The sequence below is a fragment of the Lucilia sericata genome, unplaced genomic scaffold (genome assembly GCF_015586225.1).
Source record: "Lucilia sericata isolate MDLA Ls3-8-SP2 unplaced genomic scaffold, ASM1558622v1 Contig000508F_arrow, whole genome shotgun sequence".
Taxonomy (NCBI): Eukaryota; Metazoa; Arthropoda; class Insecta; order Diptera; family Calliphoridae; genus Lucilia; species Lucilia sericata.
The window spans coordinates 135,682-163,377 of record NW_023994522.1 but is presented as its reverse complement, the minus strand read 5'-3'; the positions used below and the strand labels follow the sequence as shown (position 1 = coordinate 163,377).

The following is a 27,696-nucleotide window of genomic DNA, read 5'->3' as shown; positions in this document are numbered from 1 at the left end:
ATAGTACCACGATAGCACTCAACTTGATAACTACTCAAATCGCTAACGGCCTCAATTAGCTGCCAACATGTCAACGCACAATTGTTGCGGCTCTGGACTTATCCAAAGCTTTTAATACGGTCGATCATTCCATGCTGATAAATGGCATCTCGAACACCACTCTACCCAACGACGTCAAATGCTTGATTGTCAATTATCTCTTTAGCAGAGATCAGAGACCGAAAGTCCAATTACCGCAAGATAACAATGGGCGTGGCACAAGGAGGAGTACTATCACCATACATTTATCTTCCATCGCTTCCTGAACCATCTCAAGATGTCTCGATGGTTTCATATGCAGATGATTGTACGGTATTCTCATCTGGCGTAAATATTGACGACATAAGGGCCAAAATATCCCAATACCTGGCCACCATCGTAGACCCTTTTCAGTAACGTACATTTTAGTTATCAACTTCCAAATCAACAGTGTCATTATAAACTTCATAGACTAAGGAAGCATCGCTTCCTGAACCACCTCAAGATGTCTCGGTGGTATCATATGCAGATGATTGTACGGTATTCTCATCTAGCGTAAATATTAACGACATAAGTGCCAAATTATCCCAATACCTGGCCACCATCGTAGACCATTTTCAGGTACGTAAATTTCAGTTATCAACTTCCATATCAACTGTGTCACAATTCACTTCATGGACTAAGGAAGTAAAGATAGAACTCAACATCTTAGTCGAAGACAGAATTATCCCTACGGTGCAGACTCCAAAAATTTTAGGGGTAAACTTGGACAATCTCCTTCACTTTTCTTTGCTCGCCACCTACATCAATCATAAAGTGAAATTCAGAAATACATTCCTAAAAGCACTCGCTGACACTACCTCCTGGGGCATGGATAAGGAGACAATCACGGCGACATACAAAGCAATTGGTCGCTTCCTCCTTAATTACTCTGCCCCAATATGAACCCCTATCACAGTGACACACAATGGCGAATAGTGCAGACATCGCGAAATAATGCACTTCCAATCGCAAGCGGATTGGCATGTCTACAGCCATGTCATCCCAACCATCAAATTCTGATGGAAGATAACCACTCCCCCCTCCCTCGACACATTCGATCAGACTTTCGGCGTTATATTAGAGACATCCATTAGAGACGTCCCAACTGACGTCGACAGATTGTCAAGCGGCGGCCACATAAGCTATTAATAGCTACAGGTGCAATAAAGTCTTAAATCAACATATACTCGTGATTACGGATAGTGAGGGGCAATTACCCAAGCAAATTCGTTCAATCTTTTCCTTGAATCCTGTCTGTAATAGTCATTAGTTCAGCATTTTGAATATTCACCGGGTATCTCTATGCGAAGCTGACATACCGGAGGAGCATAATTAGCCACATGACGTGCAATTAGAAGTTAAACGGGATGTCAAAAGAAACCCACAAAATTGGTTAGGTTAGGCAGGGTTATGTAGTAAAACAGGTGTAACTCTACTCGGAGAGCACTTTTATCCATTGTGATTACTTTCAGAGAAGTGAAGAAAGAACAAAAGAAGATAAAGAAGAAAGTAACTAGACTAAGAGATTCCACCTAGTTCCTGGAAATAATTGGTGATCAAAATCCTTACTATAATCTGGAAAAAAACGACTAAGTCGTGGAACTTATTTGCCAGACATTTCAGCCTTAGACCTTGTTTTCTAGGACAGTGGCAGTTAATATAATCAACAGTCTCTAGTTCCTTAACATCCTAGCATAACCTTTCGAACTCCGACTTAATAGAATAATACACGGATAATCGCTATCAGAGTCCTTAGATTACACCTTTCTAGTCCAAAAAGTAGCTTGATTGCTTTTACATCAAGTTTTGACCATAAGTCCTTTGATACCTTACAATCCATTCTACTATACCAGGAGTTATTGATGATAATGTCTCAGAATCTTTCATAGATTAATCTCTAATAGTGACAAATAGGTGGTTCTATACTCCAGTCCCACTTTTAGATTCGAAACTCAATGTCGGAGTTAGATTTCCATCGACTACGAGGCCAAGATTAAGTTTTACCAAAGAACATTTAATACATAGAATGTGCGTCTGTCTCATACAAGATAAATTTCCAATAGCGGGTCGTGATACATAAAGAATACGTATAATTCATAACAACCCGCACGTCGAGATGCGTATTCTTGTAATAAATATTCTTTGGTTTTAAATCTATGTGGTGTAAAGCTGATAATTTCCTTAGAAATAGCTGCAGGTTTGGCATAGTGAATAAATTGTGTTATTCTTAAAAATAACCGTAATCCTTAGCTGTCGAGTATTATAGCAAAAATTGTATTTCCATCCCTTTTTATACCCTACACCACTTTAGTGGGGAGGGTATATTGGATTTGTGCTGATGTTTGTAACATATAAAAATATTCGTCCTAGACCTTAAGTATACCAATCGGCTTAGAATCGTTTTCTGAGTCGATTAAGCTATGTCCGTCCGTCCGTCCGTCTGGCTGGTTGGCTGGTTGTCCATGTAAACCTTGTGCGCAAGCTACAGGTCGCAATTTTCAAGATAATTGGATGAAATTTGGCACGCACGTTTTATTTGACCCAAGGACGAAGCCTATTGAAAATGGTTAAAATCGGTCCATTATTTCACCTAGCCCCCATAGAACAGAACCGCCCGAAAAGGGCTTCTGAGCTCATAATTATGTTAAATATACAGATATATCGATAAAATACGGCACAACTAAGTTTTATAGAAGTCTTGATAACCCTGCCAAATTTCATAAAGATCGGGCCCCATTTGACCCTAGCTCCCATACAAAGTCCCCTTCAGAAAATTACTTGAATGTCCCAAATTAACTTATAAACACAAATATCGCGATGAAATTCAGCACAATAAAATATTATGTAAATATAAATATATTCACAAAATTTTATCGGGCTTGGTCCATATTTGCCCCTAGCCCCCATATAAAGCCTCTTTCAGAAAATTAGTTTTTCATCCATAAATTGCTTAAATGTATCGGAACAAGGGAATATTGAAGATAAATGCGATATTATGAAAAATAAATCACATTTAATATTCATAACTGGTGTAGGGTATCATATGGTCGGCCACGCCCGACTATACTTTCTTACTTGTTTCCCCTACAAATATTCATTCACAATAGTTCATTTCGTTCGTAAATTTCTCGCGAAAGTAAAAAATTTGCAATAAATATTCTTTGGTTTTAAATCTATGTGGTGTAAAGCTGATAATTTCCTTAGAAATAGCTTCAGGTTTCGCACAGTGAATAAATTGTGTTATTCTTAAAAATAACCATAATCTTTCCCTGTCGAGTATTATAGCAAAAATTGTATTTCCATCCCTTTTTTCACTACAAATATTCATTCACAATAGTTTTTTCGTTCGTAAATTTCTCGCGAAAGTAAATAAATTTGCCTAATTCTTTAAAATAACCATAATCAATGTTTTGTTCGTGAAAACTTTTAAAATGCCAAATAAAAGAAAATGGAAAAATATTTAAAATTATGTTTTATTCATAATAGTGGCGAATATATTAAAAAAATGCTTTAGATTTTTGCAGCAAATTATTTTAGTAAAAAAGTTTAATAATTTGCAAATAAACTGCAAAGAGTGATTTGCGCTATAGTTATTTCTAACATTTCATGATACTTTCCTAAAAAGCGTATTTTAACATTTATTGGCCCCTGATTTGATTTTTTTGAAAACCATTCCTAAATACATACTTTTTACATGATAAAATACATAATAAATAATAACGATTTAGATCAAAAGAAAAATTAGCACAAAATTCCAATTTTTTTCATAAAAATTTTTACATATTATTTTATATTTCGAAAGCAATAATCCTATTAAAATTAAGCAAATTTTAATAACATTAAAAATAACCTAGAATAATTGCAACTAAAAAGATTTGTGACTTTCATTTCTATATTTATAGTTTGTAGTATAACCTCCAATATTCCTAAAAAATATTCAAAATCAACAGATCTTAAAAAAATATTTTTAATTTTAAATAAATAGTTCATAATAAAACTAATAACATTATAATTAGCCACATTTTGTCAAACTAGGCTTTCCAAAATTGTATGTAATAAAAAAACAAAAAACAAAAAAAAAAAAACAATAATAGAATTTTGTTGTAGTAGCAAAATTAAATGGCAGCTAATTTTGTGTATTTTATTGTTTATTTCAACTTTTTAATAAGTAATTAATTTAATTAACTAATACGAATACATACATATAATAATAATAATTTTTTTATATAAAATGTACTATATTAATACAAAATAACACAAAAATAACTATTTTTTATAATCAAATACAAATTTAGTCCAATAAAATGCTTATTAAGCTTAAACAAATATAATTTTGATTTTAAGCAAGTAGTAAGTGTAAAAAAATCGATTTAAAATTCAATATCTTTTCTTATAAATCTTTCATTATTTGGATCATCTATGGTAATGGTAAGTTCTTCATAAACATCTTGACCCAAGGTTATATCACTGTTGATACGAAAATATGGACCACTATCAGCTGGATAAAAGAAAAGATGAAGGTAATGGAAAATGGCAATATAAAAATCCGTCCACTTTATATACTTACTCTTCATGGGTAAAATTTCTATATCGCTTTGTATGTGTGGTTTTCCTTCGATGGCAAATGAAGTCCATATCTCTACCATTTTCATAGCCATCTTAGTGTCTTCTCCATTCAAATGATGTGTTGAAAATAGATAAATATTATCATTGGAATGATGTACACCACCTTCAAATGGATAATGTTCATTGCCAAATTCGTAACCAAAACGTGTATTCGAGCCTTCATAATCAAAGCTATACAAATAAACGGGTGCTAGATTTTTGTTTAGCATGTTCTTAGCCAAAGTTAAAACCGGGGATTTCATGGCTACAATACTGGTTAGCTAAAAATTGAATTAGTTAGAATAAAAAAGATGTTTAAAGTTTTACTTTAAAATGCTGTTGATCATTTGAAAAATTTAGAGAAAGATTCAGTCATAATCCCTTTGTGAAGTGGTCCTCAATCAATATTTGTAATACACAAAGTTTACTCAATAGACAAGCCAATAGACAAGAACGGAAACGTTTCTCTTACATAGATCAGTCTATATCCGCTACAGATCGACAATGCATATAAGGTGAAAATTGTTCCTCCATGCCGATCTCAGTTAGTTCAGTTCAACACTTGTTTTCGGCGGTAGGTTTTCATCTATTTCAGCTATAATCGGTGGAAGCTTTCCAAGTACGATATTCATGCGGTAACCAGAAACCCCGGTATTCAAAGCTTCTGTATACGGATTATGATCCAAGGGATAATTTCCTCGTATACACGATAGTCCTTGCAGATATTCCTCGGGACTCTACAGGCAATTGTATCCCTGACGAGCTCGCGAAGGCGGGTTCGCAGTTGCCCGATAGGAGTATGCAAAAGACTCATAGATAACATGTTTTATGAACTCTCAAAGGCAAGATGGGAAAATGAGCCAACTTGTACTCAAACAAAGAAGATATGGCCAAAGTTCGATAAAGGGCTCACGGACCATCTTCTAAGACATAGCCGAACACAACTCAGCAAAACTATAGCTGTCATCACAGGACACTGTAAATTTGGTAACCACGCAATTCGACTTGGATTACCTTATAACGACTACTGCAGAAGCTGTCAAGATGAGGAAGAAGAGAAATCAATAGAACATCTTCTTTGCCACTGTCCGGCACTGGAGGACAACTCAGAATTATCAGGGACTAAAATAGATAACCCGAACACCTTTATCAGGCATTGCGATTGGTTTGACGGGACAAACTCAAATATCACTGATTAGTAGCTTTTTCGAGTCCGAGACTCTTTTCCTCTTATGTTATGTTCTTAATCTCTATCTATTTATCTTAATCTCCGTCTTTCAACTTTCTATGTCCTCTTCCTCTTTTCTTTTTAATATACTTACAGGTACCACAAAGGGACCAAAAGAACCCACGTGTGCATCTATTGCACCTTGAACTACCAATCTACCAACCAACCATTTCTGAGCAGATAGACTACTCGCATTTCGTGCCCTGTTTTTCTCGGAAAAGGATTTTGATTCTCGGCTCTACAAGAACGTAGACTGAGATATCTTGCGATCTCTTCATATGCACTAATCATAAGTAAGAAGTAAAAAACTAGTTCTTATAATATTGAAAACTTACGTCAAAATATGCTGGTGTGGCATTTTTGTGGTCATTACTATCTAGCAAATTTTTCGAAAACAAAAGTTTTGTTAAAAGATTTTTAGAAAGGCCAGTGTCATCCTTCGACATGTCCAATAATCCTTTGGCAAAATCTCGGACGGTAATAGAATCAAGATTTTCCGTATATGATTTCATTGCATCATAATAAGCTAAAAATATGTATTTAAGACAATTAATTTAAATATCAAATATGAATCTATATTTTCCGCTAAAATACAATACATTTTACTTACAGGCCAATACAAAAGTACCATCATGTTTAGTAAATCCTGTCATCATAGGCACGGATCGGTTAAAATCTTTTAACAAACTTTCTGGTTCAGATGGTAAAATTCTATAAAAATCACCCACAATAGGTGCAAATGATTCCTAAAACAATTTTTAATAAAATTTTAATAAAAATACAATAGATTCCTAATATTCCATTACCTACCGACTCGGTGACTTCCAGTAGTTTAGAAACCTTAACATTTCTCAAACACTCATAAAGTTCATCTTTCCTCTCACATTTATTACACTCTAAGTTCGAACAAATTCGTTTAACTTGTTCCAACGGTTCACGATTTATTGCCCATGTACCAAATATCGAACCAGATTGTACTATTGATCTCTGAAAATATTCTATCGGTGTATTGGGACTTAATAACAAAACCCCAGACATGGCCGTACCAGCGCTTTGACCAAATATAGTGACTTGTTTTGGATCACCACCGAATAGGTGTATATAATCCTGAACCCATTGAAGAGCTAATAGTAAATCGCCAACTGGAGCATTACCTGGCATTTCTTCACTTAGCGTAGATAACCATCCTAATGCTCCGATGCGATAATTTGGCACAACTAAAACAACATCTTTTTCCAATATATGTCGTGGGGGGTGATCGATATTTGAACCGTTATAGAAACCGCCACCATAAATGTAAAACATAACTGGCATTTTAGCTGTTAACTGTAGCAAACGATTGGATCATACATATTTGGAAGAGATCATAGATTTGTTGCCGTTTTACTTACATTTTTAGTGTAGACACATAAATTCAAACAATCTTCTAAATCCTGTTTCAATTCAGCGTTGCTAAGTTGTGAGATTGTTGTAATAACTGGACAGCGACGTCCATATGTTGTTGCATCTAAGACATGACGCCATGGCAAACGTTTAATAGGCGGCTAAAAATAATACAAGTATGGAAAAGTAGATAGATAGATAGATAGATAGATAGATAGATAGATAGATAGATAGATAGATAGATAGATAGATAGATAGATAGATGATAGATAGATAGATAGATAGATAGATAGATAGATAGATAGATAGATATAGATAGATGATGATAGATAGTATAGATAGATCGCTCGCTAGATCGATCTCTCGATAGATACTGATCGCTAGCTAGCTCGTCGATCGCTCTCGCTCGCTCGCTGCTCGCTAGCGTTCGTCGGCTCCTCTCTCGCTTCGCTCGTCGGCTCGCTCGCTCGCTCGCTCGCTAGCTCGCTCGCTCGCTCGCTCCTCGCTCGCTCGCTCGTCTCGCTCGCTCGCTCGCTCGCTCGCTCGCTCGCTCGCTCGCTCGCTGCTCGCTCCTCGCTTCTGGCGCTCCTCCCCCCCCCTCTCCCTTCTTTGTATTTTTGCTGATTTAAGTGAGTGAAAGTTTTTTCTGCACAAATGTTAATTGAATGAAACTAATTTATGCAAATTAGATAGACCTTGACCTATAGAATACTAAAGTTTTCACAAAATAGTGCAAATGTATATTCCATTATTAATTCCTAACTCCAATATATACAATTAAAATGTTGATTTTGAAATACTTTATGAATAACGCCTTTAAACGCTATTAAGAAGATAGACAAATTTCTATGCAAGTATTTATTCTATCTTTGTTCAAATAAAACAACCTTTGAAACATGTCTACGTCTAACTAGTAAAGCCCCCAATGAAATCTACTTATCTTTTTATAACACTCACCTTAAAACGTAATGGACCACGCGGTGATTCAGCAAATGGTATACCGCGAAAACGCATAAATGTCTGCTGAGACCATAATGTTGTCTCGTAATCACCCTGAATCGTGCCCTGATTGGGTATGTCTAGCGTTACTGTAGGTGGTGCGACATATTGATCGCTCGATCGGCTAAAACAAAGAACAACCACGATAACTAATACTACACTCGTGAGTAAAGAATTCATTATAAGTACGATGAGCGGTCGCATAACACTGAAGGTACGTGGTCAACGATAACGGCTAATATGTCAATATTAAATAAATAATTTAGCTTTAATACGAATATTTAGATTTGCCAGAGATATTGTAGTTCTCACTTAAAATTAGGCATGTAAACTGATAATTGTATTAGAAAATTTTGCGAGGAATATGTGTATAAATAAAAATACACTAACAATTATTGTCACTCTTTAAATTGTTTGATAAGAAATAAATAATCTTTATAGTATACACAAATACTCACTCTTTAGTATAAAGTAAATATTTGAAATTAAAAAATGATTATTTTTATTGTTTATTAAAATGCATTTTGAGAAAACGGGTTTGTTTATAATAATACTTGTTGTGAACAGTATATAATTCTTATTAAGAAACAATTTTTACTTAACTTTGTTTTATAATTAGACTTAAATATGTTTGTCGCTAATTATGCTGTAATTAGGTACCATATTTTCATTTTAGGCGTTTCTTGGAAAAGACAAATGTGTTTACAGGAAATACTTTCAATTATTAAAGTTTTATATCACAAATAACTAGATCTTAATATAAAATACAACATTAAATACCTCAATTTAAGTTTTTTTCCTTAATCCTTCTCCAAATTAAGAATACAAATAAACCATATAGTAACCGCCATTGTATACTTCCGTTTTAATACAAATTAAACCTACACATTAGCAATACTCAAAAATACTACTCTGTTGAGTTGAAAAAGAACAATAATATTGCAACTCTGTTAATACTATATATTACAACTGTGTATTTTTTGTGTTGCTCTTGGAAACAAGTAAAAAAATTTTTCAGCACTGAAAAAAAAGTGAAAAATATCCAAGAAGGCGTTTAATAAATAAAAATAAATACAATTTCTTAATTTTAACATTCTTTTTAACAATATAAATAAATTAAAAGTTAATTTTAACAGCACTAAAGTGTGTAATTGAGTAAAATAAATAGACACAAAATTTTGCTGCCAACAGCGACGTCAATGTATCGAAAAAATTTCATGAAATTCATAAAAAACAGATTGCTGCAAAATATTACAGAAACTTGGCATAATTTATGGTTTATAAATTTTAATTTATAAAACACAACAAAATTGTTTGATTAATTTTGATAGTGAAAATAAACGCATACAGAGAAATACTTAAACAAACCAATACGAAAGCTGCAAACACAAAATATAAAATAAAATTAAGAAAGAAGACAAAAAATAAAAAAAAATCGGCGCTCACGCAAGCGTCTACCGCAATATTAATTCTTGTGTTGTTTTTGTTGCTGTTGTTGTGTGTACAATTCATTCAGTGTTTAACTGTCTCGTCTTGTTGCTGTTTTGTTTATTGTTGTTTCTGTTGTTGTAGTTGTTGATATTTAAGTACAATATTTCTTGAATATTATATTGTAAACTACTTACTCGCTCATTCACTCGTCAGTAGTTGGTTAATATATTTATCGTCGCTAGTAGCAGCAACAACAGCAAAACGATCAATTAAAAGTAGAAGCTATGGGTTATGACCTACATCGTTTCCAGGGCGAGGTCGATGAAGAACTAACATGTCCCATTTGTTCTGGTGTCCTAGAAGAACCTTTACAGGTTAGTCATCTCTATTATTTACTCTCACTCATAGAAAAATATTAGATTTTTATAATGGAAATTGTCTATTCTATTTAGGCTGCTATGTGTGAACATGCATTTAGGCATGTAAACTGATAATTGTATTAGAAAATTTTGCGAGGAATATGTGTATAAATAAAAATACACTAACAATTATTGTCACTCTTTAAATTGTTTGATAAGAAATAAATAATCTTTATAGTATACACAAATACTCACTCTTTAGTATAAAGTAAATATTTGAAATTAAAAAATGATTATTTTTATTGTTTATTAAAATGCATTTTGAGAAAACGGGTTTGTTTATAATAATACTTGTTGTGAACAGTATATAATTCTTATTAAGAAACAATTTTTACTTAACTTTGTTTTATAATTAGACTTAAATATGTTTGTCGCTAATTATGCTGTAATTAGGTACCATATTTTCATTTTAGGCGTTTCTTGGAAAAGACAAATGTGTTTACAGGAAATACTTTCAATTATTAAAGTTTTATATCACAAATAACTAGATCTTAATATAAAATACAACATTAAATACCTCAATTTAAGTTTTTTTCCTTAATCCTTCTCCAAATTAAGAATACAAATAAACCATATAGTAACCGCCATTGTATACTTCCGTTTTAATACAAATTAAACCTACACATTAGCAATACTCAAAAATACTACTCTGTTGAGTTGAAAAAGAACAATAATATTGCAACTCTGTTAATACTATATATTACAACTGTGTATTTTTTGTGTTGCTCTTGGAAACAAGTAAAAAAATTTTTCAGCACTGAAAAAAAAGTGAAAAATATCCAAGAAGGCGTTTAATAAATAAAAATAAATACAATTTCTTAATTTTAACATTCTTTTTAACAATATAAATAAATTAAAAGTTAATTTTAACAGCACTAAAGTGTGTAATTGAGTAAAATAAATAGACACAAAATTTTGCTGCCAACAGCGACGTCAATGTATCGAAAAAATTTCATGAAATTCATAAAAAACAGATTGCTGCAAAATATTACAGAAACTTGGCATAATTTATGGTTTATAAATTTTAATTTATAAAACACAACAAAATTGTTTGATTAATTTTGATAGTGAAAATAAACGCATACAGAGAAATACTTAAACAAACCAATACGAAAGCTGCAAACACAAAATATAAAATAAAATTAAGAAAGAAGACAAAAAATAAAAAAAAATCGGCGCTCACGCAAGCGTCTACCGCAATATTAATTCTTGTGTTGTTTTTGTTGCTGTTGTTGTGTGTACAATTCATTCAGTGTTTAACTGTCTCGTCTTGTTGCTGTTTTGTTTATTGTTGTTTCTGTTGTTGTAGTTGTTGATATTTAAGTACAATATTTCTTGAATATTATATTGTAAACTACTTACTCGCTCATTCACTCGTCAGTAGTTGGTTAATATATTTATCGTCGCTAGTAGCAGCAACAACAGCAAAACGATCAATTAAAAGTAGAAGCTATGGGTTATGACCTACATCGTTTCCAGGGCGAGGTCGATGAAGAACTAACATGTCCCATTTGTTCTGGTGTCCTAGAAGAACCTTTACAGGTTAGTCATCTCTATTATTTACTCTCACTCATAGAAAAATATTAGATTTTTATAATGGAAATTGTCTATTCTATTTAGGCTGCTATGTGTGAACATGCTTTCTGTCGTGCCTGTATAAATGAATGGCTTTCACGTCAACCAACCTGCCCAGTTGATCGCAATGCATTAACTACAGCCAACCTACGTGCGGTACCCAGAATATTACGAAATCTGCTATCACGGTAAGTTTCTTGTTTGTGCAACAAGTTTTTTTGTATACATTCATTTATTTGGACGTTTTGACTTGAATATCATCTGTATTGGGGAAGTGAGAAAAGTTACTTTAATAGCATTTATAGATGATATATATTCGTTTGGGAGGGTGTATGCACGCACTAGAATCTATTAACATCCGCTTTAAAACGACAACAGATAGAAAATAATCAAAAGGTCTGCAAAGTGAACAAATTGGTAGAAATGTTCACGTTCAGTGCATTCTATTCCGATGATAGTGTTGTGATGAAGTGACTGAATTAATATGATGAAGTGACTGAAAAAGGAAGATGATGTGACTAAAATAATAAGATGAAGTGACTGAATTAGTAAGTTAGTTAGTTAGAAATTAATGCAGTCTGGCATCATAAATGATCACTTATCTCTTTGACTATGCTATGGTCACATCCGTTTTTCAATCCACCCATACAAAATATATACTATTTTTTACTATTTACTCCTTTTCCCCAGACTCTCTATTACCTGTGATAATGCTGCCTACGGTTGTACTTTAGTTCTAAAACTCGATGCTCTCAATAATCACTTAGAAGAGTGTGAACATAATCCCAAAAAACCTTTACCCTGTGAAAAGGGTTGTGGATTTGTTATACCCAAAGATGAACTTAAGGATCACAATTGTGTACGAGAATTACGTACAATGATACTAACACAACAGCAAAAGATGATTGAATTTAAAACAGAAATTGCCGATCAAAATTTAACCATAAACGAGCTGAAACGCGAATTACAATTATTTAAAGATTTTATGCGTGCTATGAGAGTTTCAAATCCAGCAATGCGTGCTATAGCCGATCAAATGGAACGTGATGAAGTTATACGTTGGAGTAGTACATTGGCCCGAGCACGAGTAACTCGCTGGGGAGGCATGATCTCAACACCAGATGATGCTTTACAGGTGGGAAGTTTTTTTGCATTTATTTTATGCTGCGTAGCTATATAATAATTGAGAGTTTTCTTGTGTTATAATTTTCCCCTTATAGATGATGATTAAACGTGCTTTATCCGAATCGGGTTGTCCTCCTCATATTTTAGATAATCTCATGGAAAATTGTCATGAACGACGTTGGCCACGTGGTTTAAGTTCGCTAGAGACTAGACAGAATAATCGTCGAATATATGATAATTATGTGTGTCGGCGTGTACCAGGTAATTTAATTGTTTATTTTTTTTAATTAATTTTGAGGTAATTATTTGACACAAATTTTTGGAGGTATAGTGTAAAGTACCAATTTCTAATACTTCAAATTAAAAAAGTTTTTGTGATGTTAAAAAAATTATATATAAAAATTAGTGAATATGTAGAAACTGTGTTAGTCTGTTCTAAGAATAAAGAAATGAACTGCATCGCTATTTGGTGACAGTCAATCAAACAAATTCAGTTGAGTTGACATCCTCGATGTTTCAATTATAACAACGAAAGTTTGATCGGATGTATTGAGATCTACCATCAAAATTTAAAGCTAGAGATGGTATAGGTGATGACATGACACCAGAAATTGTGCTGTCAATGAGACAAGATGATTGACATCATGCAGGTTTCCTTATGCAGATTATCCAAGTCTGTTATATATGTACATTGTGTACACTAAGAAATAGGCTCAAAAAGAGAGTTAGGTAATAAAGGATGTAGCAATCAATTTCTTTATATGTTGATACATTTGTACACACCAGGAGGTGCTAGCGAAAGCTTTAAAGGACCTTATGATAACATCTCACTTTGTAGTTAAAAGAAGTGAAGAAAGATGTCGGAAGACTTTCTGTATAATTTTTGGGGTTTGTACAATATATACAGGGATCCATTCCCTTAAATCCCTTAAAAAAAGCAAAATATAATAAAAACAATGAATTAGAGGACAATGTCCAATGCGAAACATTTATAGAAAGGAATTCTCTATAGCTCTTCACCTGAATATTTCCCTGATAAATCTTGCAGGTTGCCTATATATATACCGAGCACCATCTCCTAGTTCATTGTGGAATCTTTGCCATTTCTGTCTCAGACTCTGTGCAATGAGACTGTTTTTAGCTCTAATTCGTCTATATACAACCAAACCAAAGGCTCCAAATGTGCACTGACAAATTATTGCTCCTACTAGAACCCTTAGGTCCTTTTTGCACAGTCCTAATAGCATTGTGGTTGTTTGGCACCCAATATTGGTTACTCGACGATACATGCATCCTAACCCCCAAATTAGAATAAGAAATACTTAATTATTTATGTTAGTGCCTGTGAGTGAAAGGGAAGACGGAGACTTAGTAGTACAATTGAGGATTTTAATGACAGGCGCGAAACGGTTTAAGTATCAGGAAATATTTATTCGCGGTAGCAATTGAGGAAACAGCACCAACTGTCTGGAATGCCTGGGTAATCATCTCCTAAAATCCGTATATAGGACTATGTTGCCTTTATAGCCACAGTAACCTGGTCTCCTCATTTAGATGATGCACATTCAACACTTCCGGTTGCAATTCGAAATGTATTATTCTCATCATTGGACAACCCTAAGAAATGAGGGCCATATTGGTGAAGTATAATTTAGAAGAAAGAGAAGTATTTACTGGTTATAGCTGAGAAGTCGAATCGTATCGGAATTGAAGTGATCGAAGAATCTTACAGATTCCATGAGCACCAAGATCTTCGGAAGTTTTTGAGTTTGAAATGATTTTTATACTTCATCGGAACTCATTCGATTTATTTGATTCTAAAGATCATGGCTGCAGTTTTAGGAGGTGGGATGTTCGACTAATTGTTGGCAGAACAATGTGGTCACTTATGGAGTTACAATCGACGATTCTAATAAATTGATCCTTTCTATTATCTCTCAATGAAAAGTCTTTGGTGGTTGGTCTCTTAGACTTGTTGGGGATTTTGAAAATGTGGCTATTCATAGCTGTTTTAACAGGTCTTTTTTGAATCGTTGAACATTCCAATTGATTGGTTCTTTTCTATATTAAACACGTGTATGTAGTTGTCCAGTGTGTGAGTTGAGGTATGATTAATAAACCAAGAGTGGCTTCTATTCATACAGCAAACACACTGAAGTAGGTCAGATATCAGCTGAGTAAATCCGGAACAGGATAGCATACATTTATCACCATTCAACCCATCACACAAACCCATTCATTTAGCACATTAATACCCATCTCACTCGAACGTACAGCCTTGATTCACACATCATTCAGGATGATTACTCTGTAACTCGAATTTGTATGTTAAATACATTGTGTGTTTGAAAACTTTTTCATTTGAATTGAAATACGAAGTAACTCCCTGCCCTTGTGACATCAACTCATTTCTCAACATATAGTCCACAGTAACTCTTCCTTGGGTTCATTTTGAGTCGGCTACAGCATCGGAAACTCATCCTGAAATATTAATTTCAATGTGCATCAGTCTTTAAACTAACATTCTCTGCCGCGATTTGGGTTTCAATAATAAAATAAACATTACGTGCACTCCCAATAACCATAGCAAGACAAAGTCCAAGATAATTTTTTGCGGGCAATTGATTCTCGTGGTACCAGATAGGTTAGACCGTGAGGAAAATGACTCCTCCGGATTATATTCCTGACAGTGTCACTGCTTTGCGGAGTCCTGTTGAATCGGCAACAGAATCAGAAACTCATCCTGTGTATCAGCCTTTAATCTAAAATTGTTTCCAGAACAAGACAAAGACCAAGACAATATCCTGCGGCAACTGGTTCTCGTGGCACCAGATAGATAAGACCAGATGGGTAATGACTCCTCCTGATTATATTCCGGCAGACTACCAGTAGCACTTCTTTATGACAATGGCATCAAGGCGAGGGCCGATGATATGCCTCCGGTGAGAACCTTATAAATTGTTTACTTTTCAACCACGGCCACGTAGACAACATCTAAAAGTTTCAAGCGAAATGTTCACCACCTCGGCCCCTTTACATATTCTGCATTTTAAGACCAGAGTAATAAAGTCACCTTAGAAATGCCCGTTTATCTCGTATTGCGATGATGATAATTTGGGTCAAATGTCAAACTATTTTGGTCAATAAAAAAAACATATAGTCGGTACAATTAACATAGAATGAATGTTTTTAAAAGCTTCCTGAAAACCTTGTAGGTCTGTAGTCTGAGCAGTATTAATTATAAAGGATAACACACATTGATTTCGGAAGGTTACAATTTTGGATTTGAGGGGTATTACAACTAAGTTTTGAAATCTTTGCAATAAAGCAATCATTTGTAGCTACAAATCTATTATAAATGAAACAAAAAACAATTCGTGGCATCATCTCGTAACTAATATTTATTCTCAATTTAAATTTTTAGGCAAACAAGCTGTTTTAGTCCTAAGTTGTGATAATGCTCACATGTCGGAAGATGTTATGGTCGAGCCAGGTCTTGTTATGATTTTTGCTCATGGCATAGAATAAGAAAACTTAATTATAAATAATTAAGATTGTTTTGAATGTGTGTGTATGTTTGTTATACATTATCATTGAAATGCTATAAAAAAATTTACATTTAAAAAAATCTATATATTACTTATAGTTTTAAACGTATCTAAAAAAAAGTAATCATGATAAAAGCAAAAAAAGGAAAACAGAAATATTGAAACTTATCTAAATAATGTTAATTATTTTTTAATAAGCTGTTTTTTTAACTAAACAAATACACAATTATACAAACAGATATTTCTAATTCTATGAATACCATCATGACTTTATTTTTTAAATAACTCATTTTATTTGTATATATAAATATTAAAGAAAATATAAACATCATGGCTTTAATTTTAAAAACGGCCTTTAGATAATATTTTTTGCTATTTTTTTTTTATATGTTACGTATGTGCTGATAACAGTTTACGTTTTTTTTTTTTTGCTTTATATATAATTTATTTGTTAAGTTTTTATGCCTTTAAGTTTAGCTCAACATCTATTCAATTTAATTAGTTGGCAGCAACAACAATATATTATTTTAAATGTAAGCGATCTCGACACCTTAAGTGTTTTACAAATAATAATTATTTATATGCATACATTTATAATGTTTTTGTTTAGTAATATACATACATACATACCTACATACATACGTACGTTGCTACTACTATTGTACGTATGTATATATGTTTTTGTATTTAATTTATAAATTTTATTTTTGTATTAATCTACAAATTAATTCATCGTTTGCCTGTTTTGATTTTGAAATTCCAATTGCACTTTTGTTTTGTTTCCATTTAGTTTTATTTTAATTTTTGGCCTTTTTTCCTTTATTACTATTAGTTGGCATTTTTCCTATTAGTTCTTAGTATGCGTTACACAAGACTTGTAAAATTAATTAATTATTCTTTATAAAGAACAAAATTATAATAAAAAATAGTTGTAAGTAAATGATTTATTAGAGAAACGTTATAAATAATAAATATCACTTTAATTATATGAAAATTGTCCTTAAAGTAAAACATGATACAAAAATAAAAAAAATAAGTAAATAAATTTAATCATATGGTTTTATTTGTAACTAACTCGATCCGGTGGGCGCTGTTGAACGATGTTTAAGCTATCAGCGCTCTTTGTTAAATTGTTGGTTATTTGTTGAAAATAACTAGAGATTCTCTCTTTCAGCTCTACATACTTAATCTATCTCGTGATATGTTGTAAAGTCAGGTGTGCCAGATTATATATACATAGGTTCCCGAGAACCAGACAAATTTTCCGCGTTTGGCAACTTTAATGTTCTGCATTTCATTTCCCAAAAAGACCCTCTATCACCAAATTGAAACAAAACGGAATGTCTTTTTCTTACGATTCCGTTTTTAGTTGGAATACCTTTTTATGATCGTTGTGTAACTGAATGCGGAAATCTAATCGAAATTCAGAATAGATGTGAACATCACAACTATGATCCGCTGCCAACTTAAATGCTTACAATCCATCGAACTAGATATGGAGTATGTACTCAAGGAGGACAACTATATTTGACCCCTAATACCTATGTTACATGTGATTCGCAACTCTCATTTCCTAAAGTGTAAACTAGTGTCTCCACAGAATTCTTACCATTTATATAAAGGTGCTATCCGTGAGTTATCTGAGATGTATACAATCAGGTTGTGTTGCGTCCTAGAGCACTGTAATATAGACTAATAGTGGACGTCGGTGAAAACTCCTATCAGCCACTACTACAGGTTAATATCCGATTAATTCAGGAACTCCTCTAACCAATCCAGGTACAGTAGGATAGATTGCAGGGTATATAAGGCGTTATGGCCGAGGTTGGAATGCCAAGACATCCAGTATACTATTAGGGTTGGACAGGAGGACAGTTAGAATTCTGGTGGGAGTGATAACCGGTCACTGCTCAATAGGAGCGTTTTTGGGAAATTGGGTCTTTAATACACATGAGTTTTGTAGGTTGTGTGAGGACGAAAAGGGGACAGTACAACCTATTTTGTGCGATTGCCCTGGTGCGCAGAGTCTGATTCGTAAATGGCAAGGAAAATCATTACAAGATGATTTATTAGAAGTAGCTAGGTGTAGTTTAAGCGGCACTTTAGATTTTGCCAAAGGAGTGGATTGGCTATTTAGGCGTCGGGCCTCGTAGAATTCCCTTCCAATACTATCAACATTCTTTCTCTATTAGGATAGGAATTCATTAATTTCACACTTATCTCTCCGACTTTTCTATGTTTTCTATCTATTTTTCTTAAAGGGAATCATTATGGATCCTCTTGGGTCTTCTTGGGTATTCACTTTCTCAGGTATTTAATAGCAGCTTGACCATCAGTATAGATTTATATCCCTATTAGATATCCGATAGTACCTAGGCCAATATGCCTATTTTCAGATAAACTTCAGATATACTTGCAAATGGAGCAAAAGTCCTACTTAGTCTGACTGTAGTGCACATTCTCATCTTTATTGATACACTTGTCTATGATTGATCAGTATAGACATTTAAAGTAGGCTATTCATAAGAATCCGTAGAGATATGTTACTGGCAATCTCTTGTAAAAGTTTCTGGATTTGTAAGTAGATCTACTTGCAAGTGGAAAAAGGGGTTCTACTCAGTCTAAGGATCGACCGGTAGCCAGTTAAGCTGAACTAACAACGCCTTATTGGGAGTTCTTTTATGAGCACCAGTAATGGGAACTATCATAAGACGTTTCTTGTTTGAGGTTCTCATAAGTGCTAGGCCAATATGTTCACCTTTTATCACTAATATTTCAGCTAGGAGAACAGTACAATCAGATTTTATCATCAAATTCTTCAATGAAGGAGTTGCCATCAACTCCTCTATTTGACATTGATCTATCAGTGTAGACATGGAAACAGTCGACAGTTAAAGAACACAATTCTAAAGAATCCGTAGAGATATGATACTGGAAATCTCTTATAAAAGACAGTTCTGGAACACAATAGCATTATAAAGGTTTTGGAAGTTGATCTACTTGCAAGTGGAACAAAAGTACCACACAGTCTGATCGTAGTGCACATTGCCACTTGTCTGGCAAGAAGATCCGCCAGTTAAGCTGAACAAACAACGTCTTATTAGGAGTTCTTCTAAGAGCACCAGTTATGGGAAGAGTTGCTGATTTTATAACTTTTATAAGAGGTTTCCTGTTTGAGGTTCTGTTAAGTTCTTGGTTTAATAACCGTTTAAAACAGCCATTACTATGGTTATTATTCCAGTGAAAGCCTTTTGCATTTTTACAAACATATAAAACCGTCATGGCCTAAGTAGATCTAGAGAGTATATACATACATACTCCAGGATTATAACCTCATCCAGCGTTAGAACCTCATCAAAATGGAGAAGAGAGAATTGTGCAAATTTTGTATTTACCAGAGAATAATACAAGTTCCATTTTTCCAGAACTCACATTAAGCTCACAGTATATGCTCCCTGAGCTAATGATCTTTGAATAACGTTGCACTGATCTCGTTGTCTGAAAAACATTCGTTTCTTAAACAGGAAATATCGGTAATACTATCTTCACTACTTGAAGACTTCGAACCACCGATGAAGTATTTTTTCTTATTTTTTGGGAAGTTTACAGGACATTCCGATGATTTGCCTTTTACGTTGCATCTATTTAGTTCAGAATACATTAGAATGAGCTAAATAAGAATATTAAATATCTCTTATCTATATCTCTTTAAGCAAGATATAAACGCACTTAATAACTGATTGGCTGAGTTTATAATATAAAGATCGACTCGAAATATGGCAGTAGACATTGTCGAGTGTGATTGTGAGAGTCGATTCAAACGACATTTTCGAAAAGATAACTTTCCGAACCCATACACATAAGATAAGTTCAAAAGTTTTCCAAGTTTTTCATGAAATAACTCTAATGTTCGAACATAGCATATGTGCGATCAATTCTATATTTCATACAAATGTATTTTGTAACAGAAAAAATCTCTTAAATCCTACAAAATCATCTGTTTTTATAAAACAAGAAAAATAAACTTTTTTATAGGAAGAAAGAAGTTCACACATGCATGTTCACATGTTCGTATGTAAGAGTGAAACAAGTTTGTCTAAAAATATTAATGCAATCCTACAACATCACACAGCCAAATAGGAAAACGAGTTTGATCACACACTCACAATTTAATGTAATTCATATGGCGGATAAATAGAATCGACAGAAAAGTAATATGAGTACATACAGTCACTGCAGATAATATTCGTATATCGAGTAATTTACATCGATGATAATTATTGCATCAGACTTCCACTTATCATTTGACCATTGACTCCCTCTCGTTCAAAATGGGAATAAAGGTCTTTAGTAATACTATTTCCGTGGAAGTCCTGCGAATGAATTACAATTTTTAATTGATAACTTTAGTGATACGCTTTCACAATGGGTCGCACTATAGATAGAAGATAACACCCATCGGATTCGTCAGAATTGATCACAATTATCCAATGACAACTTTAATGAACGACTTTCGCCACCATTAAATGGTTCTGGACGTTCAATTAAGAGAATCCGAAATGTAAATAAACTCAATTAAAATAAAATTTTAGCTACAAGTTTAAAAGATTTAAAAAGGATTCTGAAATCCAGAGTTGCATTGTGGAGAGAATATAACATCCATCGGAAGACTTTTTTAAAGTGGAAACCCTACAAATGGATTATAATTGTCCAATGACAAATTTAATGGAAGGTTTTGAAGATTCTAAAATCCAGATGTCTATTATAGAGAGAAGATAACATCCACCAGAAGAGACAGATCTAGAGAGTATATTCATACTCCAGGAGAACTTGAGCAGTCAGAAATCGTTAGAACCCCACCATTAAGACAGGTAAGTAAGAATTGTGTAATTTTGTATTTACCAGAGAATAATATAAGTTAAATTTTTTCCGAACTCACATTGAGATCACAGCTTATGATCTTAAGAGCTTTTTTCAACCTTTGAATAACGTTGCAGTGACCTGGTTGTCTGAAACACATTGTTTTCTGAAACAGGGAACATCAGTATTGTAAAGTTTTAAGAAACTCCTTCATGAACTGTAACAGCGAACAGAGAAACTTAGTCTGTGATAACTTCCAAATGTTCGAGAAACAAATAGGAAAATGTAGTGAGAACTTGGAAAGCATGTTCAAAACTAAACCAGTATTATATTTGGTATTCCAATCCAGAGGTTTCTGTAAACGAATATTTTTAAATGTGAACAACCCCTTCCGAAAGGGGTTGAGCTTATGAGGGGAACCATTAGTACTGTTCACTTGCAAGACAGTCCCAAGAACTTTTTACATAAACATTCGTACAGCCGAGTTTTTGATATCGTAATAGGGTTCATGGTCTTCTCTTCGTAATGCATTGTTCGACAACGAGTGTTGTTCACTAAAAATCGAGAACTATATTTGGTATTCCAAACCAGAGGGTTCTGCTGACGAATCATTATACTTTTCACTTCATTCAGATGAGTTTATAATGGGAACCATTTCTATTGTTAACTAGCAAGACGGTCTCAAGAACTTTTTACATAAACTTTCATACAGCTGAGTTTTTGATATCGTTACTGGGTTTATGTTTTTCTTTTCGATATTACGACAACGGGAACAACGAAAGTCTTTCATTAAACAGAAATCCAGCCGTAAAAACGTATTGATTTCGTGCAGCACTCGGAACAACAACCTCTTTTCAACTTTTAAATAAGTTTGCAACATTTTCCAGTAATGTTTCGAATTTTCGGGTGTTGCTCAAGAAAGTAAAGTGCAAAGTGGTTCATTTTAGTATGGGGATGTGTGGTCAGGCTGGAAGTCCAAATTTTGAATTTAAAAATCTATCAGTATCGAAACAACATATGATTTAAAAAGGTTATTGTACTGGTACAAAACAACAATTGATTCCAAATTTTGAAAAACAGGTTATAAAACCATTACCCATAACAGATCTCATTAACTAAACGAGTTTTATTTAGAGCGACTGTAAATACATACATGCATACGTTGTGGGCTGAAATTAAAAAGAAATAATATTAAACAATCAATAGTTCTCTGCAGAACCAGAAATAAACTATTCTCAGAATAATATTGGAAAATAAACTGTAGTTTTATGGACTTTCAAGTTCAAGAAACTTTAATGAATTGATTTTAGAAGCTGTCTGGCTGGTTCGTTAGTTCAGTTCGTTTCTTGATTAGTATGTATGACAGCAAGTGGTGCCGCCGCTATTAGGTGGCTGGCTAACAGACTATTATGTGAAAAAGTGAGAGTGTATCCATAAGATACTTTTTTTCGATGCTTATTGTTATATTTTTTTGTCGTTTTCTTTTGTTTTCGTTTTATTAGTTTAGTGTGTCTTGGACGATCGTTAAGTGAAGATCAATTTTTGTTATTTGTAAATATATTTGTTTTCCATCAATTAAAAATGAAATTGTTAATTGCCCTATCAATATTCATAGCAGTTAATTTAAGCGTAGCCGATTTAAATGTTGTCAATCAAGAAAATACTCCACAAAATACACAATTGCGTAAGTTTAATTAAGCTTTAAATACTTCCCAATTGTGTGATCTCTATTTCCAATTTATCTTATAATTACAGCATCTAATGGCGTAGCCGTAGATGAAGTTGTAGTCGAATCTTCTTTGTACATTAAGCCCAAACAACAACGCCCTCAATTGCGTCGAGTACGTAGATCCATTTTTGACAATTTCAATTTTAAATCTTTGGTTGAACATAAACGCGTTAAACGTCAATTCAATGACTATAGTCAATCCCAAGCCGCTGCTAATGCTGCCGCCCAACAGAACTATAATAATCTTTTCGGTTTCGGCAACTCTGCAGCCAATGCTCAGTCACAAGCTTTTAACTCTCAAGGTCCTTTAGGTGGATTTGGTGCATCGGCTGCCGGTACCCTTACTCAGGCTACGAATGGTAATAAATTTGGTGTGCAAAATTCAGCCGGTGCTTCGCATGCTTTAACATTTAATTTGCCCAATGGTCAGTCGGTAAACTTCGCTTCAACCAATAATTTTGCAAATGCTCCAGGTGGCAATAGTGCCAACAGTCGTGGCAGTGCTGTCTCTGTTAATCGAATTTAATTATATTGAATTTTAAACTGTGTTTAAATTTGGTACTTAATAAAGAATTTATAAGTTAATATAGTTTTTTTATTAATGCCTATTGCTTGTGAAATTTGTGCCGATTTCCCAAGAATTACGGGTGCGAAGAAATTTCCAATTTAAATTACAATTTACTTGTTATTTCATAAACAACTGGATCAAATTTGCATTAGTTTAAATTCAAATAACGGGTTTGTTATTTACGTTATTAATTGGTTTTTAAGCGTTTAACGACCGTTTTTAAGTTTTTATTGTTTTGTTGTGTGTATGAATTATTGGAATATAAAGACATCTGCTAATTATGTTTTTTTATTAACAAATTATTCTAATAATCAAACATTACAATTATTCATATTTTTAGCTAATCAATTAATTTTGTTTAAATCCCCTATTAAAAGAATTAATTAATTAAAAATTTTAATAAAAAAATAACTTATGTTATTTAAGTTATTAACTTTTAATATTAAGTATTTAATAATTTTCTAATAATCACTGATTCCATGAAGAAACCAACCAGATTTCTTCGCCTATGTCTGAAATGAATGAAGAACCAAAATCACGTTCTCTATTAGTAGTGGATGTCTGACAATCTCATATTAAGTGAGATATCACAACTTCGTCCTATGTATATACCTAGATACTGCAGATTTGATAGCAGATATCTTCATCTAATAGTCAGGTAATCTAAATAATAATCTGATATCAAATCTCTCAATAAAGAAACCAAATGGAGAAGTGTTTATCGAAGAAATGCATGAGCCTCCACCTTTTAAGCTAATCGCAGAGTGTAAGCCATCAAGTCAGCTGGTTAAAAGTTATTTAAAGTTCAATCAGTGATCGTCTATGCTTACTCAGTATCTTTGCATTAAAATGACAAGTTTTTTGATATACAGCCAGCCTTCTTAGTAGAGGTTTTAAGGAGGCTGACTGTATACAACTTGTTTCGACAAAAATCAAGGAATGCAGCTAAAGATTACTCTTTATCAGCTAGTCTTAGGTAATTCGACCAGTTATCTGATCGCTGTTCTTGGTTGAACGACACTCTCTTCTGGCGCGTGTTATATCTGGATTCCGCACTTGATCACTTGACAAGAAGGATGACCGTATCAAACTAGTTGCAGACCTTTACACTTACTTCCGTCAGTGGCATCAAAATTTCCTTGTTTAGGACCGCAAAGATTCTCATTGAATATCCTCCAGCGTCTGCAACATTGACCGCCTTTCAATCATATGAGGACTGCAGCATTGAAGGATCCTCAAGATCACTTCCGGACTGGAAGGTTTTGCCAGCATATTGGTAATGGATCTATAACTTCGTGGTAGTAATTTAAAGACATTACTTCGAGTCTTGTTCCAGCCTATACCTGACTTAGCAATGCAACGAGGGATATAAGTAACAAAGCTGAGCGTTCATCCATATAATACATGTGTTTAATGAGGCCCTGAAACCAGCCAATCTGCGGAGGAGTGCCTGAGTACTCTTGGAGAGTCTTCCCGGACACTTTCAAAAGAATCCGTCGGAGACACTTCTGCCGATGACAGTCCGAATGAGGATATTTTTGGGAACTTCGCTGAAGGGCAACATCATCGACATCTGTCCAGATTTGGCACGTTTCGTCCCGGGAAACTGCTGCTTTCTCCTCTGACCTTTGCCTTTTAAGTTTTGCCGTCAGAGGAAAGAGCAGCAGCATGAACTCCAGCAAATGCTAGGCTCTTGCGCATTCAAGGGAAGCGGTTTACGTCTTGGTGAGTTCCTTGGGTTTTTTAGATGCGGGGGACTCGATTAACATATGGGCGAAAAGCCTAGTAATTGCAGCCATTCTGGATGGTTTCTGTGCTAAGACAGTTCTTTACTACAGGGATTAGTAAGAGTCCATACTAAAATAAGTTGTATCTGAACAACATTTTAACATGGAATCCGGCACAGGATGTGGATTTTATTTAGTAGATAGTGTTACGGATTTTAACTTTAAGTTTTTGTGCTGAGAAGAAATGATTTAAAAACTCATTTTAAAATTTTAAATCATATCTTCATTTCACATTTAACTAAATTTGGGCATTTATAGAATGAAAGGTATTTTGATGATTTTATGTTGGCAATTCCTTTGAATGCAAATACTTCTAAATGCAACTATGCATTTTTAGGAGTTTTTGCAAGCTCTTTTGTTATCGAACTTCTTCTTTTTTTGGTACAAACTTAACCGTTAGCTAAAATGACCAATGATTACACGACATTTGTCAAGTTTGTGTCATACGATGATTCCGTTAGATCATCTGACCAATGACAGATGGACACGTGCGAATCAAGGAAAAAGGAATAAGGAAAAATCAGAATTACTACGCGTAGTATTTTGGATGGCAGTTGACAACGTGCTGTCAAGGCGAAAAGATAAGGAGAAAAGTCCGCATTAATTTGAAAACTTTTGATTAAAGAAAATATTCATAGTTTTTAAAACAATTAACAAATAAAGCGTGTGTGTGTTTTAAACAGAAAATAGTAATAATAATAAAAATTTATAAAATACAATAGTTTTGTTAAGATATATATAAATAAATAAAAAAAAATTGTTAATTTTTAAACCATAAAACTAAAGAAAAACGAAACATTCTTTTCATTGAGATAAACAAACGAAAGAATAAAAATTATTTAAACAAAAATTTTGTTAAATGTTGTGTAATTTATAAAGTGACAATTAGTTGAATATTTAATTAAATATAATAGCTTAGATCATTTACCAACTAAGTCTAAGTGAATTTAACAAAAACTAATTCTAAAAATTTACTTACACTAACATTAAAAAAAAAAGAGAGAAAAAAAAATGTGCGAAATGAATATGAAAACTTTTCAAAGTGTGCACGAAAAAAAAATTAATTAATTAAAAATTACGCTATATTAATAAATAAGTGTAACCCATCAATATTTTAAAGTTTTTTTTCTTAAAAGAGATCAAAAAAAAAAAAAAAAAAAAAAAAAAAATAAAGATCTTAAAACTAAAATGTGTTATAAACTAAAAACAAAAGAAACATCCAAAAGAATAGCAACAGCACATAAAATTAAATTGAAAACAAGGAAAAATAATTATAAAACATTTATTTTTTTTAACTACAAAATAAACCTAAATTGTGACATTTTTACGTGAAAAAAAAAAAAAAACAAACAAATAAAATATTCTTTTTATATAACAATACATGAGAGAAAAATAATTTAAAACATATACACATACATAAATAACTTAATGTAGTTTATACCTTATAAAACAAAAATAATTATTTAATAATGGAAAAGATTGAAAAATAAAGTATTTTTAATAAATCCTATTTTTCCATAACTAAAACAAACAAACAAAAAAACAAAAACTAAGAAGAAAAAAAAATATATTTAAACAAATTAAACAAAATTATTTTAGTCAAAGAAAAAAAAAAACTTTTGAATTTGATATATTCCCTTTTACTTGTCATATTAAAGAAAGAAATTATATTATATTCAACAAATTGTGGAACAATTACCTTTAAGAAAAAAAAAAGAAAAAAATTAATAAGATTTTGTTACAACATAATAAAAATACATCTAAACAGAACTGAAAGTGAAATCAAGATGAAATTTTGAAAAAATATATATATACATACAAAACCATAAAATAGTTTGCGAACATTCACAATGAAATGCTGAAATAAATTATTTTATTTTTCAAAACAAATGTTACTTGCAACGCCGTAAAACTCAATAAAAATATTAATAAAAAAAAAAAAAAACAACAACAACAACACCAAAAACTCAACCATAAAAATAACAACAGCAATTTTTTTTTTACATACAAGTTTTCTACTTGCATTTTGCCGCCAACTGTATATTAAACATTTCTACAAGGAAAACCACCAGCAACAACAGCAGCAAACCAACAACAAATGCACGTAGAAGGGATCATGCCGACAACTACCTACCTTCAGGAGCAGTTCCAGAGCGAGCAGGAAAAATTACTTAAGTATTATTAGACTTAATATTACTTTATTAACTATTATTAACTATTATAAATATTAGTTTATTTTTTTTAGTATTTAAGTACTAATATAAGTATTTCTATTGTTATATTATTTTTTCTCTCTCATGATTAATATATATAGTCACTAAAATAAAACATGAAATCTAACTTTAATTAAATCATTAGTGGGATGCTAAGTGGAAAATT

The 27,696-nt window shown here is 32.9% G+C and overlaps 3 protein-coding genes across 7 annotated transcripts; 2 read left to right on the top strand and 1 right to left on the bottom strand.

Annotated features, from left to right (window-relative positions):
* Positions 1 to 4,149: 4,149 nt before the first annotated feature.
* On the bottom strand, positions 4,150 to 8,610 carry LOC119605671 (glutactin). Its single transcript, XM_037958920.1, has 7 exons — positions 8,234 to 8,610; positions 7,285 to 7,437; positions 6,704 to 7,219; positions 6,504 to 6,639; positions 6,229 to 6,419; positions 4,628 to 4,946; positions 4,150 to 4,558 (listed from the first exon to the last, which is right to left on the bottom strand). Exons 1-7 carry the CDS (start codon positions 8,477 to 8,479, stop codon positions 4,431 to 4,433), a joined length of 1,689 nt encoding a protein of 562 aa, XP_037814848.1. The 5' UTR covers positions 8,480 to 8,610; the 3' UTR covers positions 4,150 to 4,430.
* Positions 8,611 to 9,274: 664 nt separating this feature from the next.
* On the top strand, positions 9,275 to 16,626 carry LOC119605672 (E3 ubiquitin-protein ligase NRDP1). 5 transcript variants are annotated; one of them, XM_037958921.1, is made up of 7 exons: positions 9,275 to 9,476; positions 9,607 to 10,080; positions 11,539 to 11,667; positions 11,746 to 11,888; positions 12,391 to 12,838; positions 12,921 to 13,086; positions 16,250 to 16,626. In XM_037958921.1, exons 2-7 carry the CDS (start codon positions 9,991 to 9,993, stop codon positions 16,351 to 16,353), a joined length of 1,080 nt encoding a protein of 359 aa, XP_037814849.1. In that variant the 5' UTR covers positions 9,275 to 9,476; positions 9,607 to 9,990; the 3' UTR covers positions 16,354 to 16,626. The 5 variants fall into 5 exon arrangements, with proteins under 5 accessions (XP_037814849.1, XP_037814850.1, XP_037814852.1 ...); XM_037958922.1 differs by having other exon boundaries at positions 9,283 to 10,080; positions 12,391 to 12,835; XM_037958924.1 differs by having other exon boundaries at positions 9,283 to 10,080; positions 11,510 to 11,667.
* A 6,007-nt stretch (positions 16,627 to 22,633) lies between these two features.
* Positions 22,634 to 23,547, top strand: LOC119605676. Its single transcript, XM_037958930.1, has 2 exons — positions 22,634 to 22,917; positions 22,989 to 23,547. Exons 1-2 carry the CDS (start codon positions 22,815 to 22,817, stop codon positions 23,486 to 23,488), a joined length of 603 nt encoding a protein of 200 aa, XP_037814858.1. The 5' UTR covers positions 22,634 to 22,814; the 3' UTR covers positions 23,489 to 23,547.
* Positions 23,548 to 27,696: the final 4,149 nt, after the last annotated feature.